Source organism: Triticum dicoccoides, chromosome 3B, assembly GCF_002162155.2.
Source record: "Triticum dicoccoides isolate Atlit2015 ecotype Zavitan chromosome 3B, WEW_v2.0, whole genome shotgun sequence".
Classification (NCBI taxonomy): Eukaryota; Viridiplantae; Streptophyta; class Magnoliopsida; order Poales; family Poaceae; genus Triticum; species Triticum dicoccoides.
The window spans coordinates 741,776,283-741,794,347 of record NC_041385.1 but is presented as its reverse complement, the minus strand read 5'-3'; the positions used below and the strand labels follow the sequence as shown (position 1 = coordinate 741,794,347).

At 43.8% G+C, this 18,065-nt stretch overlaps 1 protein-coding gene across 1 annotated transcript; it reads left to right on the top strand.

The window, feature by feature from the left end:
* The first annotated feature begins 3,361 nt into the window (after positions 1–3,361).
* LOC119282003 (plasmodesmata-located protein 5-like) lies at positions 3,362–4,630 on the top strand. Its single transcript, XM_037562381.1, has 3 exons — positions 3,362–3,459; positions 3,514–4,175; positions 4,267–4,630. The coding sequence occupies exons 1-3, from the start codon at positions 3,362–3,364 to the stop codon at positions 4,428–4,430; spliced, it is 924 nt and encodes a 307-aa protein (XP_037418278.1). The 3' UTR covers positions 4,431–4,630.
* The last annotated feature ends 13,435 nt before the right edge of the window (positions 4,631–18,065 follow it).

The following is an 18,065-nucleotide window of genomic DNA, read 5'->3' as shown; positions in this document are numbered from 1 at the left end:
TTCGTTCTTCAGAAGAAGCGTAGATAGCAGCGAAATAACCACGGGGATGCGTCGAAAGCTGTGCGGCGCTCGGAGTGCTTTCCCACGAGGCTGGTGCCCACGCTACCAGTGTGCGGGGTGCAGCTCGGTGTCTGTCGTCCCGTTGCATGAAACGGCAAAGGAAAAAAGTTACACGGCGCGCTCCACCTTTACTAAATCGGTGATACGGCAGCAATGGACGCGGGCCCGCATGCATAAGCATAACCGGACGCTGGGGCGGGTCCTCGGAGCCACTCTCCTGCAAAGTGATCGAGACAGACCACAACCTCTCAAGCTAGTTTAACCTCTCTCTCTCTCTCTCTCTCTCTCTCTCTCTCTTTTTGCTTGCTGATGCTTGGCGCCCTGCTAGACGAGCTTCTCATTTGTATCACCGAGTGCAGATCTAAACGTCCGAACGCAACGAAAAATCGCTTCCAAGTGTCATTCTCGTTGCACATGCGAAGGAGTTTTTTCGGATCGCCGGTCGTATCATTCGGATCATCGTCGTCACCGTCCTCCTCCTCCTCCCCCTCCGGTTGTTGGGACTGTTGCTGCTGGTAGTTGCCGGACTGGGTGGGATCTGAATCTTCCACCTGCCCGTCGTCATAGCCCTCTCCTCCTACCTCACCTCCGTCGTGATGATGTTGAGCATCTTCTTGTCCGCGTTGTGGGCTCCCCCGCTCTGGGCATTGCAGCGAACAGCGTGCGGGCACCCATCTGCTCCCCGGCCGTCGGTCGCGCCCGGACGAGCTGCAGCGAAGAATACTTAGAGAAATGCGTTGAAATGAGGGCTGTGAAAAAAAAATTACGGGCCTTTTTAGCACATGATGCTATTCATCCTCAAAGTCCCTGAATTTGCTTCTTGGCAGGTCGCATTTCAACATATTTCATCCTAAATTTTTATACACATATACATTTCATCCTCGTATACTTGCATATTTTTCAGATCTTTTTGAAATAAAAAAGTTTGAACTTTGAAATTTTCAAAAATTCCGGGGTTCGTGGAGCCCGGTCACAGAAACGCCGCACTCGTTGATGCTTCCTTTAAGAGTAAATACATCACAGGTGCTTGAACTTGCCACGAATGTGCACTTTGGTGCCTGAACTTGCAAAATACATTGAACTGGTTCCGTAACTTGGCATGGACGTGCATATATGGTTCAAATCTTGTTTTTATACGTCCATGACGCCAACTAGGCACTCCAGGATGTAAGGGACAAGGCGTATGGCCTGGTTTTTTTTGCCGAAAACCCCCTAGAATAAATTTTTCTACAAAAAGGCCCTCAAAGAGAAAATAAACTGGTCCGGGGTTTGAACCACACGCGCAGGTGTGCGTGCCTAGCCAATCTACCCGTTCAAATTTAGTGTCAGGAAAGGATTCATACACTTTATAAACATAAGGCTGAACAATGTAAATTAAAAATATTATTCCAGCAATATAGTGCCATTGCTTTGAACCTGCAACCAGGAGCTATATAGCGGCTGCACGTACCACTATAACCGACGACGTTGAATGGTAAAATGATAAATTTAGGTTTATAATATAACGAGCCCGTGTGACTAAAATGGACCACGGTGTGGATCAAGTTTCAACGGGTTTGTTCTTTTTCATTTCATTTAAAAAATATGTTAATTATTATCACGTTACAAACAATATTCATATATGTAAAACAAATTATGTTAAAAAATCATATAATTTCATGAAATACATATGCAGAAATTTAATAGAACTACACATAATAAAATTATGAATTAGAATAAAATTTATAATTTGAAAAGATGCTTTTATTTAAAAAAATATTAAAGTGATTTTGAAACATTCATGTATTTAAATAAATTTGCATATAATTTTTAATTTTAGCATTTTTAGTAAACTATTTATGTAGTATATCAATGTGTTCATGCTTTAACAAAAAATTGTGTTGTTTTAAAAAGTTTATATATTATATAAGTTTGTGTTTTTTTAGAAAAAATACAAGCCTAGTGTGTCATTAGACCGCGGATCCTCACATGAATAATGCCTGAATCATACAAACATTTTACTCATTCATAAATATTTTCAATTTAATGAATATGTTTTTAAATAACACATGAATTATTTTTAAAATGATACGAAGATTATTGCAATATTTTGAAATTATGTTTGTTATACAGTCATAAAGAGTACTTGTACTTTTGATACATGACAACTCATTGGTCGGAGTGGCATCCGTGCTTGGTCTACAAGCTTTGTTCTGATGTTCGGGTCACAGATCCGATGCTGTTTTTGCTGGATTATTTCTATTTATTTTGTTCAGCCAAATGTTTATAAAGGTTATGAATCATTAAATATCAGCAAATGTGAAGTTGTCGAGTGGTTAGCCGCATGCACTTGAGTGGTACGTCGTTGGTTCGATCCAGCACACCAGTTTTAATTTGTATCTTATAGTTATACTCCTAGTTTTTATTTTATAATTTGTCAGTTTCGCCATGATGGCCTTATTGTAAGAAAATAATTCCCGAGGTTTCCCCACAAAAAATAGGCCACACCCCCTTGTCAATGACAGCGGACCTCATGGCATGCTGGCGTGCCTCCTCAGCTTCGCGGATGTATACAAACGTCATTTGAACCGTATATGCACGTTCATGCCAAGTTATTGAACCAGTTCAATATATTTTGCAAGTTCAGGCACTAAAGTGCACATCCATGGCAAGTTCAAGCATCACTGGTGTATTTACCTCCATCTAGTTGATGCTTCCTTTAAACTAGATGAGCTTCTCATTTACAGTATATTATCCGCCGTACGATGATGTAGTCATATTTCTGATTACACGTGTTTAGGAGAAGTTCCTGTAGCACCTCGCTGGTTGCTCGTGTGAGATCACAGATGAGTGTATCAGTGGCCTGTGGAGGACCCTGGTTGATCCAGACAATGGCGTGACGACGTCCGAGGTAGGCAGGAACAGTAACGAGTGCTGGTGTTGCACTTGAACAAACGTTTCTGCTCGGCGCATGGATACCCACCACCACACCACTGCGCCCCGAGGTAGACAGGGGAAGGAAAGTGCGCGGAAAGCTTCTGGTGGACGGACGAGGCAAAAACCATGCAACGCTCGCCATGCCTTTGGCAGATCCCGATCTTAGCTCAGGGCCGATCGGCGTCGCCACGTTGCCTGGAATGGCAACGAAGGAAGCCACGCAGCGCAGCGCAGCGCTCGATCGGCTCCACCCTCTCCAAATCGATGCAGCAGCTAGCACTGGGTGCATACATTAGCAGCTCCAGCTCATGATCACTACTCTCCTCGGCTCCTCCTCCCACCGTTTCACCACTGCATGCCCCTAGAATCGCCCACTCACACTCACATGGCGCTCTCCCGCCGCCTTCCCCTCCTCCTCCTCCTCTCCCTCGTCGCCGCCATGACGGCGGTCACCGGCACCGCCCCCGAGGTCATCGTGACCAAGTGCTACCCGCCGCCGACGCCCACCGGCACCACCCCCGAGGTCATCGTGACCAGGTGCTACCCGCCGCCGACGCCCACCGTCAACGGCAGCGGCGGTCTCCTCCCGCTCCTCGACGCCCTCCCCTCGGCCGCCGCGCGGACGGGCTTCGCCTCGCTGGGGGCCGGCGGCGCGCTCGCCCGCGGCTTCTGCTTCGGCGACCCCGCGCCCGACCCGTGCCTCCGCTGCCTGTCCGACGCCGGCAGAAAGATCACCGGCCAGTGCGGCGACGCCAGCCGGCGCGCGGGCTTCCTGAACGATGGCTGCTTTCTGGGCTACGCCGACACCAACGCTTCCTCCTCCGCCCGCGCGGACGACGACATCGGCGCGGTGACCTTCTCCGGGGACGCCGTCCCGCGCCTCGACGACGCCGACGTGCAGAAGCTCGTGACCGTGGCGCAGTCCCTGGTCCCGCGGTCCGCGAACGGTCAGCTGCCCGCCGTCAACGCGACCGCCACGGCGAGCAACGGCGACACGGTGCGCGTGCTGGCACAGTGCGCGACGGACCGCGCCGCGACGGAGTGCGCCCGGTGCCTGCGGGACTCGGCGCTGCAGATGGCCAGGAGCTGGGGGGCCGCCGCCGGCGCCGTGCAAGGAAGCGTGGCCGCTGTCCTCGGTTCCAACTGCTACCTTCGCTTCGAGATATCGGCACCGCCGCTGCCCCTGGGAGAGCAGACCCGTGAGTAGCTCAGCTGATCACCGGCCGGTAAATTTCTTGAGGATGATCGTTCTGGCTGTCTCTGACTTGTGATGCATTGCATGCGCTGCAGGGAGGATGATAAAGGAGAACGTCGCCCTGACGGTGTGCATTGCCATCATCTTCCTCCTAGTCGTAGCTGTCATGGCGCTGGCAGCTTGCGTAGTCGGCATGAGGATGGGGATACAGGCCTGGAATGCGGCCGTGGCAGCGGCGGCGGCGGCGCAAGGGAATTAGCCATGACCGAGGGACGAGGAAGACCCAATAGCAAGTCGGCTGCAGGCAGGACATGAGAGAAGTTCCGCGGACGAACACCCTGCGGTCAGGAGCACATGACTAGCTAGGCTAGGGTAGTGTTATGCTCTTACTGATCTATTCTGTTGTATGCATTTGGATGCTTGGTAGTGCTATTGCTCTGTTCCGTGATCGATCTCCCACTAATCTTCATCATGATTGTGGAACCCGGCCGTTTCGCGCGGTCTTATGGAAACCTTATGCTCATCTTTTTTAGATCTTCAACAGATGATGATCTCTTCTCGCTAGTTGCTTGCCTAGCAAGCTCGTCGAGTCGTCCCGTCCTCCATAATTCTGTCCCCGTCCTGCTCCGTCGAGTTCTACTCGATCAGCATGCAGATGTTCCTTTCTAGAAAAATAAATGGAGACAAAAAATGCTTGCATGCGTTCTTTTTTAAAATGTTATATCATGCTGATGCACATTGGGCGTGCAATCAGAAAATATGTGCCACAGTTGGCACTCAGCGTGTCTTTTTTTTTTTGCGAGTAATTGGCATGCAACGTGTCAAAGACCCCCGCAAAAAAAAGAGAGAGAGTGGCATGTCAGTCTGATGTGTGGGTCCATCGTGTAATAACCAATTCAAATGCTAAAATGGGGATCCATGGTAAACTTATGTGTGCGAAATCTGGTACACACTGGCGAAAAAATAAACATACTTCAGCATGTCACTATGTCACGAGTACCTTTTTCTTTTCTTTGAGAAATACTCTCTTCTTCATTCACAGATATAAGGTGTTCTAACTTTTTTTTTCTGAATCGGTTGTATACATAAACACGTTTAAGTGTGTTCATTCACGTATTTCAGTTGGTATAAGGATCATATAAAAATATTCAAAACATTTTATATTTGTGAATAGAGGCGGTATCTCACATGTACCTAAGGTTCAAATTAAACGGAACTTACTCATAAAATTAAGTGATATTTGCTAAAAAAAATAAGTCATATTTAAGCAGCATCTACTTCTACACTAGTACTAAGTGGGAGCGTGGGCTCTGCCGACCTCCATGGAGCCAGTTTTTTTTCATGAAAAAAGCCATATTTAAAAGTTTTGAAAATATTCAAGAAAAAACATTGAAAACCGTATGTGTGTTCAGATGGATCTGAGCAACTTTCTTTGAAAATATTGTAATTTGTAGGCTACACGGGCGAAACAAAATTTTGGCTTAACAAATAAAAAATGACCCATTTGGAATACATTTTTTGTATGCCACATGTAAAAGTATATTGTTATAAAATTTCACACATATGTAATATACATGCGTATGTGTATTCACATATTTTCTATCTCTTTTGTGATGCATAAATACCGTATTTTATAACAAGGCTCGCTGGAGCCGGGCTCCATTAGCATTTTTCGTACTAATAACTGACCCGTGCGTGACAAAATAGGGAGCCCGTTGTGTCTCGCCCTTAGCAAGATATGGGCACATCTCACCTAAAGAACGCCCTAAATTCGTCCCTAATCACGCGTGTACATGTACACAAGTTTTGTTTTTCATATATATATATATATATATATATATATATATATATATATATATATATATATATATATATATGTATGTATGTATGTATGTATGTATATATATTTACAAAAATATAATAATTATGTATAATCGAAAACAACTTAATGTACTTCAAAAATTAAATATCAGCAACAAATTCTGTTAACACCGTGTATATCTGGAAGTGTAATTTTTTTAGATGATAATATTCAAAACAAGATGTTCGTGATATTTCAACAACGGTCACCCATTTCAAAAAAATGTACATGGAATTTTTTAAAAATTTAAACTATATAAAAAATCTTCAATTAATTCTAAAACATGTTTCGTACCACTAAAAAATGTGTGCTACATATAGAAAAATATTCGCACATTTCAAAAATATGCTTTCATTAAATATTTATACATATAAAAAATGTTTGCGTAGTCAAAAATGTATCATTCAAAAAAACCATTTTAACATGTATTTGGAAAATGTGAAACATGTATTTGAAAAAATATTCAAAAAATATATTTTAAAAAATGTTAATCATGGATTTGAAAAAAATGTCTATAAAAATACTTTATATGTATTCAAAATAAGTCCAATGTTTATGTAAAAATAGACATCAAAATATATTTTTCAAATAATGCTAATCATGCATTTGTAATAAGTTAAGCGTGTATAAAAAGTTTTATGATGTATACAAAAAATGTACTATAATGTGTACAAAAAAGGAAGACGTATGTTAAAAACAAAAAGGAAAAAAGTAATAAATCTGTGAAAACTGAAGAAGTAAACAAAGAAAAAGAAAAACCAAAGAAAACCAGAGAAACCTGAAGAAAACCACTGCAAGCAATGAAAACCCCGATAAGAAAACCACAAAGTAAAAACTCGTCCCGCAACTATAGTATTGTGCCGATCGTATAGAACCACGGCCCTTCATAGCTTGTACACTTATATGTTTTTGAGTTAGCAGTTTGTGATAAAAAAACAGCTAGGTCTCAGAGCGGGCGAGAAATAGCCCTGGCGGACAAAATGGGCCACAAACCACCACAAGAGAGATTGACCCCATAAAACAGGCTCAAATCTTGTAGCTTGTCCACCGTTTTAGAGCCCAACAACAGTTTGTTTAAGGATCCCAAAATAAAGACATAAGCACCCCCGATGTTTGGTTGAAGCTAAGACTTAAAAAGATCTATTGATGTAGGGTCAAGCCCTTGTTTGCCCAATCTTCACGAATTGGAGGTGCATTTTGGAAAGAACACAAAAAAAATCACAAAGGGGAACACACAATAATACTATCCACATCACACATGTGCTCTCTCATCATCAAAATCAAGATACACCTAGAATCCACAAGCAACAAGCAAGAAAGTAAAAGGGTAGGTTCTTCCAAAATCTCTATGGGAGAGATGACGTCTTGATGATCCACTTAGAGATCCTTCTCCAAGTTGAAGGTCTTGATGATCTATGATGAGATCCCTTTTCAAGTTGGGAGTCTTGTTCCTCTAGGAGGAGGTACAAGGAGCAAAATGTCCAAGTGTTACTTTGCTAACCCTAGGATGGAGGAAAGGGAAGAGTATATATAGTCCTAGGCAAATGATGAAGGAAATATGCCCTAGAGGCAATAATAAAGTTATTATTTATTTCCTTATATCATGATAAATGTTTATTATTCATGCTAGAATTGTATTAACCGGAAACATAATACTTGTGTGAATACATAGACAAACAGAGTGTCACTAGTATGCCTCTACTTGAGTAGCTCGTTGATCAAAGATGGTTATGTTTCCTGACCATAGACATGTGTTGTCATTTGATTAACGGGATCACATCATTAGGAGAATGATGTGATTTACTTGACCCATTCCGTTAGCTTAGCACTTGATCGTTTAAGTATTCTGCTATTGCTTTCTTCATGACTTATACATGTTCCTATGACTATGAGATTATGCAACTCCCGTTTACCGGAGGAACACTTTGTGGGCTACCAAACGTCACAACGTAACTGGGTGATTATAAAGGTGCTCTACAGGTGTCTCCGAAGGTACTTGTTGGGTTGGCGTATTTCGAGATTAGGATTTGTCACTCCGATTGCCGGAGAGGTATCTTTGGGTCCTCTCGGTAGTACACATCACTTAAGCCTTGCAAGCATTGCGACTAATGAGTTAGTTGTGAGATGATGTACTACGGAACGAGTAAAGAGACTTGCCGGTAACGAGATTGAACTAGGTATTGAGATACCGACGATCGAATCTCGGGCAAGTAACATACCGATGACAAAGGGAACAACGTATGTTGTTATGCGGTTTGACCGATAAAGATCTTCGTAGACTATGTAGGAGCCAATATGAACATCCAGGTTCCGCTATTGGTTATTGACTGGAAACAGTTCTAGGTCATGTCTACATAGTTCTCGAATCCGTAGGGTCCGCACGCTTAAAGTTACGATGACAGTTTCATTATGAGTTTATATGTTTTGATGTACCGAAAGTTGTTCGGAGTCCCGGATGTGATCACGGACATGACGAGGAGTCTCGAAATGGTTGAGACATAAAGATTGATATATTGGACGACTATATTCGGACACCGGAAGTGTTCCGGGTGATTTCGGAGAAAATTGGAGTGCCGGAGGGGTTACCGGAACCCGCCGGGGAAGTATTGGGCCTTAGTGGGCCTGAGGGGAGAGAGAGGGCAGCAGCCCAGGAGGTGGCGCGCCCCCTCCCATGGGGGGTCCGAATTGGACTAGGGGAGGGGGGCGCGGCCCCTCTTTCCCTCTCCCTCTGCCCCTCTTTCCTTCCCCCTTCCCCCTTCCTAGTTGGACTAGGAAAGGGGAGTCCTACTCCTACTAGGAGGAGGACTCCCCCCTCCTTGGCGTGCCCCAAGGGCCGGCCGGCCTCCCCCTTGCTCCTTTATATACGGGGGCAGGGGGCACCCCAGAACACACAAGTTGATCTTCGTGATCGTTCCTTAGCCGTGTGCGGTGCCCCCCTCCACCATATTCCACCTCAGTCATATCGTTGTGGTGCTTAGATGAAGCCCTGCGTCGATAGAACATCATCATTGTCACCACGCCGTCGTGCTGACGAAACTCATCCCCGACACCCTGCTAGATCGGAGTCCGGGGATCGTCATCGAGCTGAACGTGTGCTGAACTCGGAGGTGCCGTACATTCGGTACTTGGATCGGTCGGATCGTGAAGACGTACGAGTACATCAACCGCGTTGTCATAACGCTTCCGCTTTCGGTCTACGAGGGTATGTGGACACACTCTCCCCTCTCGTTGCTATGCATCACCATGATCTTGCGTGTGCGTAGGAATTTTTTTGAAATTACTACGTTCCCCAACAGTGGCATCCGAGCCTGGTTTTATGCGTAGATGTCATATGCACGAGTAGAACACAAGTGAGTTGTGGGTGATATAAGTCATACTGCTTACTAGCATGTCATACTTTGGTTCAGCGGTATTGTGAGATGAAGCGGCCCGGATCGACATTACGCGTACGCTTACGCGAGACTGGTTTCACCGTTACGAGCACTCATGCTTAAAGGTGACTGGCGGGTGTCTATCTCTCTCACTTTAGTTGAACCGAGTGTGGCTACGCCCGGTCCTTGCGAAGGTTAAAACAACACCAACTTGACAAACTATCATTGTGGTTTTGATGCGTAGGTAAGAACGGTTCTTGCTAAGCCCGTAGCAGCCACGTAAAATTTGCAACAACAAAGTAGAGGACGTCTAACTTGTTTTTGCAGGGCATGTTGTGATGTGATATGGTCAAGACATGATGCTATATTTTATTGTATGAGATGATCATGTTTTGTAACCCAAGTTATCGGCAACTGGCAGGAGCCATATGGTTGTCGCTTTATTGTATGAAATGCAATCGCCCTGTAATGCTTTACTTTATCACTAAGCGGTAGCGATAGTCATGCATAAGATTGGCGAGACGACAACGATGCTACAATGGAGATCAAGGTGTCGCGCCGGTGACGATGGTGATCATGATGGTGCTTCGAAGATGGAGATCACAAGCACAAGATGATGATGGCCATATCATATCACTTATATTGATTGCATGTGATGTTTATCTTTTATGCATCTTATCTTGCTTTGATTGACAGTAGCATTATAAGATGATCCCTCACTAAATTATCATAGTAAAAGTGTTCTCCCTGAGTATGCACCATTGCGAAAGTTCTTCGTGCTGAGACACCATGTTATGATCGGGTGTGATAGGCTCTACGTTCAAATACAACGGGTGCGAAACAGTTGCATACGCGGAATACTCAGGTTAAACTTGACGAGCCTAGCATATAACAGATATGGCCTCGGAACATGGAGACCGAAAGGTCGAGCATGAATCATATAGTAGATATGATCAACATATTGATGTTCACCGTTGAAACTACTCCATCTCACGTGATGATCGGACATGGTGTAGTTGATATGGATCACGTAATCACTTAGAGGATTAGAGGGATGTCTATCTAAGTGGGAGTTGTTTAGTAATATGATTAATTGAACTTAAATTTATCATGAACTTAGTCCTGGTAGTATTTTGCAAATTATGTTGTAGATCAATAGCTTGCATTGTTGCTTTCATATGTTTATTTTGATATGTTCCTAGAGAAAATTGTGTTGAAAGATGTTAGTAGCAATGATGCGGATTGGATCCGTGATCTGAGGTTTATCCTCATTGCTGCACAGAAGAATTATGTCCTTAATGAACCGCTAGGTGACAGACCTATTGCAGGAGCAGATGCAGACGTTATGAACGTTTGGCTAGCTCAATATGATGACTACTTGATAGTTTAGTGCACCATGCTTAACGGCTTAGAATCGGGACTTCAAAGACGTTTTGAACGTCATGGACCATATGAGATGTTCCAGGAGTTGAAGTCAATATTTCAAGCAAATACCCGAGTTGAGAGATACGAAGTATCCAACAAGTTCTATGGCTAAAAGATGGAGGAGAATCGCTCAACTAGTGAGCATGTGCTCAGTTGTCTGGGTACTACAATCGCTTGAATCAAGTAGGAGTTAATCTTCCAGATAAGATAGTGATTAACAGAATTCTCTAGTCACCATCACCAAGTTAGTAGAACTTTGGGATGGACTATAGTATGTGAGGGATGATGAAAACGATTCCCAAGCTCTTCGTGATGTTGAAATCGATGAAGGTAGAAATCAAGAAAGACCATCAAGTGTTGATGGTTGACAAGATCAATAGTTTCAAGAAAAAGGCAAAGGGAAAGAAAGGGAACTTCAACTAGAATGACAAGCAAGTTGTCACTCCCACGAAGAAGCCCAAAGCTGAACCAAAGCCTGAAACTGAGTGCTTACACTGCAAAAGAAATGGTCACTGGAAACGGAAATACCCTGAATATTTGGTGGATAAGAAGGATGGCAAAGTAAAACAAGGGTATATTGAAGGAAATATGCCCTAGAGGCAATAATAAAGTTATTATTTATTTCCTCATATCATGATAAATGTTTATTATTCATGCTAGAATTGTATTAACCGGAAACATGATACATGTGTGAATACATAGACAAACATATAGTCACTAGTATGCCTCTACTTGACTAGCTCATTAATCAAAGATGGTTATGTTTCCTAACCATAGACATGTGTTGTCATTTGATTAATGGGATCACATCATTAGAAGAATGATGTGATTGACATGACCCATTCCGTTAGCCTAGCACTTGATCGTTTAGTATACTGCTATTGCTTTCTTCATGACTTATACATGTTCCTGTAACTATGAGAAATATGCAACTCCCGTTTACTGGAGGAACACTTTGGGTACTACCAAACGTCACAACGTAACTGGGTGATTATAAAGGAGTACTACAGGTGTCTCCGAAGGTACATGTTGAGTTGGCGTATTTCGAGATTAGGTTTTGTCACTCCGATTGTCGGAGAGGTATCTCTGGTCCCTCTCCGTAATGCACATCATTATAAGCCTTGCAAGCAATGTGACCAAATGAGTTGGTTACGGGATGATGCATTATAGAACGAGTAAAGAGACTTGCCGGTAACGAGATTGAACTAGGTATTGGATACCGACGATCAAATCTCGGGCAAGTAACATACCGATGACAAAGGGAACAACGTATGTTGTTATGCAGTTTGACCGATAAATATCTTCGTAGAATATGTAGGAACCAATATGGGCATCTAGGTCCCGCTATTGGTTATTGACCGAGAATAGTTCTAGGTCATGTCTACATAGTTCTCGAACCCGTTGGGTCCGCACGCTTAACGTTACGATGACAATTTTATTATGAGTTTATAAGTTTTGATGTACCGAAGTTTGTTCGGAGTCCCGGATGTGATCACGGACATGACGAGGAGTCTCGAAATGGTCGAGACATAAAGATTGATATATTGGAAGCCTATGTTTGGACATCGGAAAGGTTCCGGGTGAAATCGGGATTTTACCGGAACACCAGGGGGTTACCGGAACCCTCCCGGGGGTTAATGGGCCTTAGTGGGCCATGAGGGAGAAGAGGAGGGCCGGCCAGGGCAGGCCGCACACCGCCCTCCCCCCTAGTCCGAATAGGACAAGGAAGGGGGGGGGGGCGGCGCCCCCCTTTCCTCTTTCCCCTCCCCCCTTTCCTTCTCCACCAAGGCAAGAGGGGGGAGTCCTACTCCCGGTGGGAGTAGGACTCCTCCAGGCGCACCCCAAGGGGGCCGGCCGCACCTCCCCCTCCCTCCTTTATATACGGGGGCAGGGGGGCACCCCATAACACACAAGTTGATCTACGGATCGTTCCTTAGCCGTGTGCGGTGCCCCCCTCCACCATATTCCACCTCAGTCATATCGTCGCGGAGTTTAGGCGAAGCCCTGCGGCGGTAGAGCATCATCATCGTCACCACGCCGTCGTGCTGACGGAACTCATCCCCGAAGCTTTGCTGGATCGGAGCCCGGGGATCGTCATCAAGCTGAACGTGTGCTGAACTCGGAGGTGCCGTACGTTCGGTGCTTGGATCGGTCGGATCGTGAAGACGTACGACTACATCAACCGCGTTGTCATAACGCTTCCGCTTACAGTCTACGAGGGTACATGGACGGACACTCTCCCCTCTCGTTGCTATGCCATCACCATGATCTTGCGTGTACGTAGGAATTTTTTTGAAATTACTACGTTCCCCAACAGTGGCATCCGAGCCTAGGTTTTATGCGTTGATGTTATATGCACGAGTAAAACACAAGTGAGTTGTGGGCGATATAAGTCATACTGCTTACCAGCATGTCATACTTTGGTTCAGCGGCATTGTGAGATGAAGCGGCCCGGACCGACACTACGCATACGCTTACGCGAGACCAGTTTCACCGCTACGAGCACTCGTTGCTTAAAGGTGACCGGCGGGTGTCTGTCTCTCTCACTTTAGTTGAACCGAGTGTGGCTACGCCCGGTCCTTGCGAAGGTTAAAACAGCACCAACTTGACAAACTATCGTTGTGGTTTTGATGCGTAGGTAAGAACGGTTCTTGCTAAGCCCGTAGCAGCCACGTAAAAATTGCAACAACAAAGTAGAGGACGTCTAACTTGTTTTTGCAGGGCATGTTGTGATGTGATATGGTCAAGACGTGATGCTATATTTTATTGTATGAGATGATCATGTTTTGTAACCGAAGTTATCGGCAACTGGCAGGAGCCATATGGTTGTCGCTTTATTGTATGAAATGCAAACGCCCTGGAATTGCTTTACTTTATCACTAAGCGGTAGCGATAGTTGTAGAAGCAATAGATGGCGTAACGACAACGATGCTACGATGGAGATCAAGGTGTCGCGCCGGTGACGATGGTGATCATGACGGTGCTTCGAAGATGGAGATCACAAGCACAAGATGATGATGGCCATATCATATCACTTATATTGATTGCATGTGATGTTTATCCTTTATGCATCTTATCTTGCTTTGATTGACGGTAGCATTTTAAGATGATCTCTCACTTAATAATCAAGAAGTGTTCTCCCTGAGTATGCACCGTTGCGAAAGTTCTTCGTGCTGAGACACCACGTGATGATCGGGTGTGATAGGCTCTACATTCAAATACAACGGGTGCAAAACAGTTGCACACGCGGAATACTCAGGTCATACTTGACGAGCCTAGCATATACAGATATGGCCTCAGAACACGAAGACCGAAAGGTCGAACGTGAATCATATAGTAGATATGATCAACATAGTGATGTTCACCATTGAAACTACTCCATCTCACGTGATGATCGGACATGGTTTAGTTGATTTGGATCACGTGATCACTTAGATGACTAGAGAGGTGTCTGTCTAAGTGGGAGTTCTTAAGTAATATGATTAATTGAACTTAAATTTATCATGAACTTAGTACCTGATAGTATTTTGCTTGTCTATGTTTGTTTGTAGATAGATGGCTCGTGCTGTTGTTCCGTTAAATTTTAATGCGTTCCTTGAGAAAGCAAAGTTGAAAGAGGATGGTAGCAATTACACGGACTGGGTCCGTAACCTGAGGATTATCCTCATTGCTGCACAGAAAAATTACGTCCTGGAAGCACCGCTGGGTGCCAGGCCTGCTGCTGATGCAACTGACGACGTTAAGAACGTCTGGCAGAGCAAAGCTGATGACTACTCGATAGTTCAGTGTGCCATGCCTTACGGCTTAGAACCGGGTCTTCAACGACGTTTTGAACATCATGGAGCATATGAGATGTTTCAGGAGTTGAAGTTAATATTTCAAGCAAATGCCCAGATTGAGAGATATGAAGTCTCCAATAAGTTCTATAGCTGCAAGATGGAGGAGAATAGTTCTGTCAGTGAACACATACTCAAAATGTCTGGGTATAATAATCACTTGATTCAACTGGGAGTTAATCTTCCTGATGATAGTGTCATTGACAGAATTCTCCAATCACTGCCACCAAGCTACAAGAGCTTCGTGATGAACTATAATATGCAAGGGATGATCAAAACTATTCCCGAGCTCTTTGCAATGCTAAAAGCTGCGGAGGTAGAAATCAAAAAGGAGCATCAAGTGTTGATGGTTAACAAGACCACCAGTTTCAAGAAAAAGGGCAAAGGGAAGAAGAAGGGGAACTTTAAAAAGAACAGCAAGCAAGTTGCTGCTCAAGAGAAGAAACCCAAGTCTGGACCTAAGCCTGAAACTGAGTGCTTCTACTGCAAGCAGACTGGACACTGGAAGCGGAACTGCCCCAAGTATTTGGCGGATAAGAAGGATGGCAAAGTGAACAAAGGTATATGTGATATACATGTTATTGATGTGTACCTTACTAATGCTCGCAGTAGCACCTGGGTATTTGATACTGGTTCTGTTGCTAATATTTGCAACTCGAAACAGGGACTACGAATTAAGCGAAGATTGGCTAAGGACGAGGTGACGATGCGCGTGGGAAATGGTTCCAAAGTCGATGTGATCGCGGTCGGCACGCTACCTCTACATCTACCATCGGGATTAGTTTTAGACCTAAATAATTGTTATTTGGTGCCAGTTATCTGGATCTTGTTTGATGCGAGACGGTTATTCGTTTAAATCAGAGAATAATGGTTGTTCTATTTATATGAGTAATATCTTTTATGGTCATGCACCCTTGAAGAGTGGTCTATTTTTATTGAATCTTGATAGTAGTGATACACATATTCATAGTGTTGAAACCAAAAGATGCAGAGTTGATAATGATAGTGCAACTTATTTGTGGCACTGCCGTTTAGGTCATATCGGTGTAAAGCGCATGAAGAAACTCCATACTGATGGGCTTTTGGAATCACTTTATTATGAATCACTTGGTACTTGCGAACCGTGCCTCATGGGCAAGATGACTAAAACGCTGTTCTCCGGAACTATGGAGCGAGCAACTGATTTGTTGGAGATCATACATACTGATGTTTGTGGTCCAATGAATGTTGAGGCTCGCGGCGGGTATCGTTATTTTCTCACCTTCACAGATGATTTGAGCAGATATGGGTATATCTACTTAATGAAACACAAGTCTGAAACATTTGAAAAGTTCAAAGAATTTCAGAGTGAAGTGGAAAATCACCGTAACAAGAAAATAAAGTTTCTACGATCTGATCATGGAGGAGAATATTTGAGTTACGAGTTTGGTCTACACTTGAAACAATGCGGAATAGTTTCGCAACTCACGCCACCCGGAACACCACAACGAAATGGTGTGTCCGAACGTCGTAATCGTACTTTACTAGATATGGTGCGATCTATGATGTCTCTTACTGATTTACCGCTATCGTTTTGGGGTTATGCTTTAGAGACGGCCGCATTCACGTTAAATAGGGCACCATCAAAATCCGTTGAGACAACACCTTATGAACTATGGTTTGGCAAGAAACCAAAGTTGTCGTTTCTTAAAGTTTGGGGCTGCGATGCTTATGTGAAGAAACTTCAACCATATAAGCTCGAACCCAAATCGGAGAAATGTGTCTTCATAGGATACCCAAAAGAGACTATTGGGTACACCTTCTATCACAGATCTGAGGGCAAGATTTTTGTTGCTAAAATCGGATCCTTTCTAGAGAAGGAGTTTCTCTCGAAAGAAGTGAGTGGGAGGAAAGTAGAACTTGATGAGATAACTGTATCTACTCCCTTATTGGAAAGTAGTTCATCACAAGAACCGGTTCCTGTGACAACTACACCAACTAGTGAGGAAGCTGATGATATTGATCATGAAACTTCAGATCAAGTTTCTACTGAACCTTGTAGGTCTACCAGAGTAAGATCCGCACCAGAGTGGTACGGTAATCCTATTCTGGAAGTCATGTTACTTGACCATGATGAACCTACGAACTATGAGGAAGCGATGATGAGCCCAGATTCCGCAAAATGGCTAGAGGCCATGAAATCTGAGATGGGATCCATGTACAAAAACAAAGTATGGACTTTGGTTGACTTGCCCGATGATCGGCAAGCCATTGAGAATAAATGGATCTTTAAGAAGAAGACTGACGCTGATGGTAATATAACTGTCTATAAAGCTCGACTTGTTGCGAAAGGTTTTCGACAAGTTCAAGGGGTTGACTACGATGAGACTTTCTCACCCGTAGCGATGCTTAAGTCTGTCCGAATCATGTTAGCTATTGCTGCATTTCATGATTATGAAATTTTGCAAATGGATGTCAAAAACTGCATTCTTGAATGGATTTCTGGAAGAAGAGTTGTATATGATGCAACCAGAAGGTTTTGTTGATCCAAAAGGTGCTAACAAAGTGTGCAAGCTCCAGCGATCCATTTATGGACTGGTGCAAGCATCTCGGAGTTGGAATAAACGTTTTGATAGTGTGTTCAAAGCATATGGTTTATACAGACTTTTGGAGAAGCCTGTATTTACAAGAAAGTGAGTGGGAGCTCTGTAGCATTTATGATTTTATATGTAGATGACATATTATTAATTGGAAATGATATAGAATTTTTGGATAGCATAAAGGGATACTTGAATAAAAGTTTTTCAATGAAAGACCTCGGTGAAGTTGCTTACATATTGGGCATCAAGATCTATAGAGATAGATCAAGACGCTTAATAGGACTTTCACAAAGCACATACCTTGACAAAATTTTGAAAAAGTTCAAAATGGATCAGGCAAAGAAAGGTTTCTTGCCTGTGCTACAAGGTGTGAAGTTGAGTCAAACTCAATGCCCGACCACAGCAGAAGATAGAGAGAAAATGAAAGATGTTCCCTATGCTTCAGCCATAGGCTCTATCATGTATGCAATGCTGTGTACTAGACCTGACGTATGCTTAGCAATAAGCTTGGCAGGAAGGTACCAAAGTAATCCAGGAGTGGATCACTGGACAGCGGTCAAGAACATCCTGAAATACCTGAAAAGGACTAAGGATATGTTTCTCGTATATGGAGGTGACAAAGAGCTAGTCGTAAATGGTTACGTTGATGCAAGCTTTGACACTGATCTGGACGATTCTAAATCGCAAACCGGATACATGTTTTTATTAAACGGTGGAGCTGTAAGTTGGTGCAGTTCTAAACAAAGCGTCGTGGCGGGATCTACATGTGAAGCGGAGTACATAGCTGCTTCTGAAGTAGCAAATGAAGGAGTCTGGATGAAG

Excerpts from the sequence above, each read along its gene's own strand:
- LOC119282003 (XM_037562381.1), top strand. The coding sequence starts at position 3,362 with ATGGCGCTCTCCCGCCGCCTTCCCCTCCTCCTCCTCCTCTCCCTCGTC. Across the intron at positions 3,460-3,513 it reads CCCGAGGTCATCGTGACCAA|GTGCTACCCGCCGCCGACGC; the intron begins GTGCTACCCGCC and ends CATCGTGACCAG. Across the intron at positions 4,176-4,266 it reads GCCCCTGGGAGAGCAGACCC|GGAGGATGATAAAGGAGAAC; the intron begins GTGAGTAGCTCA and ends CATGCGCTGCAG.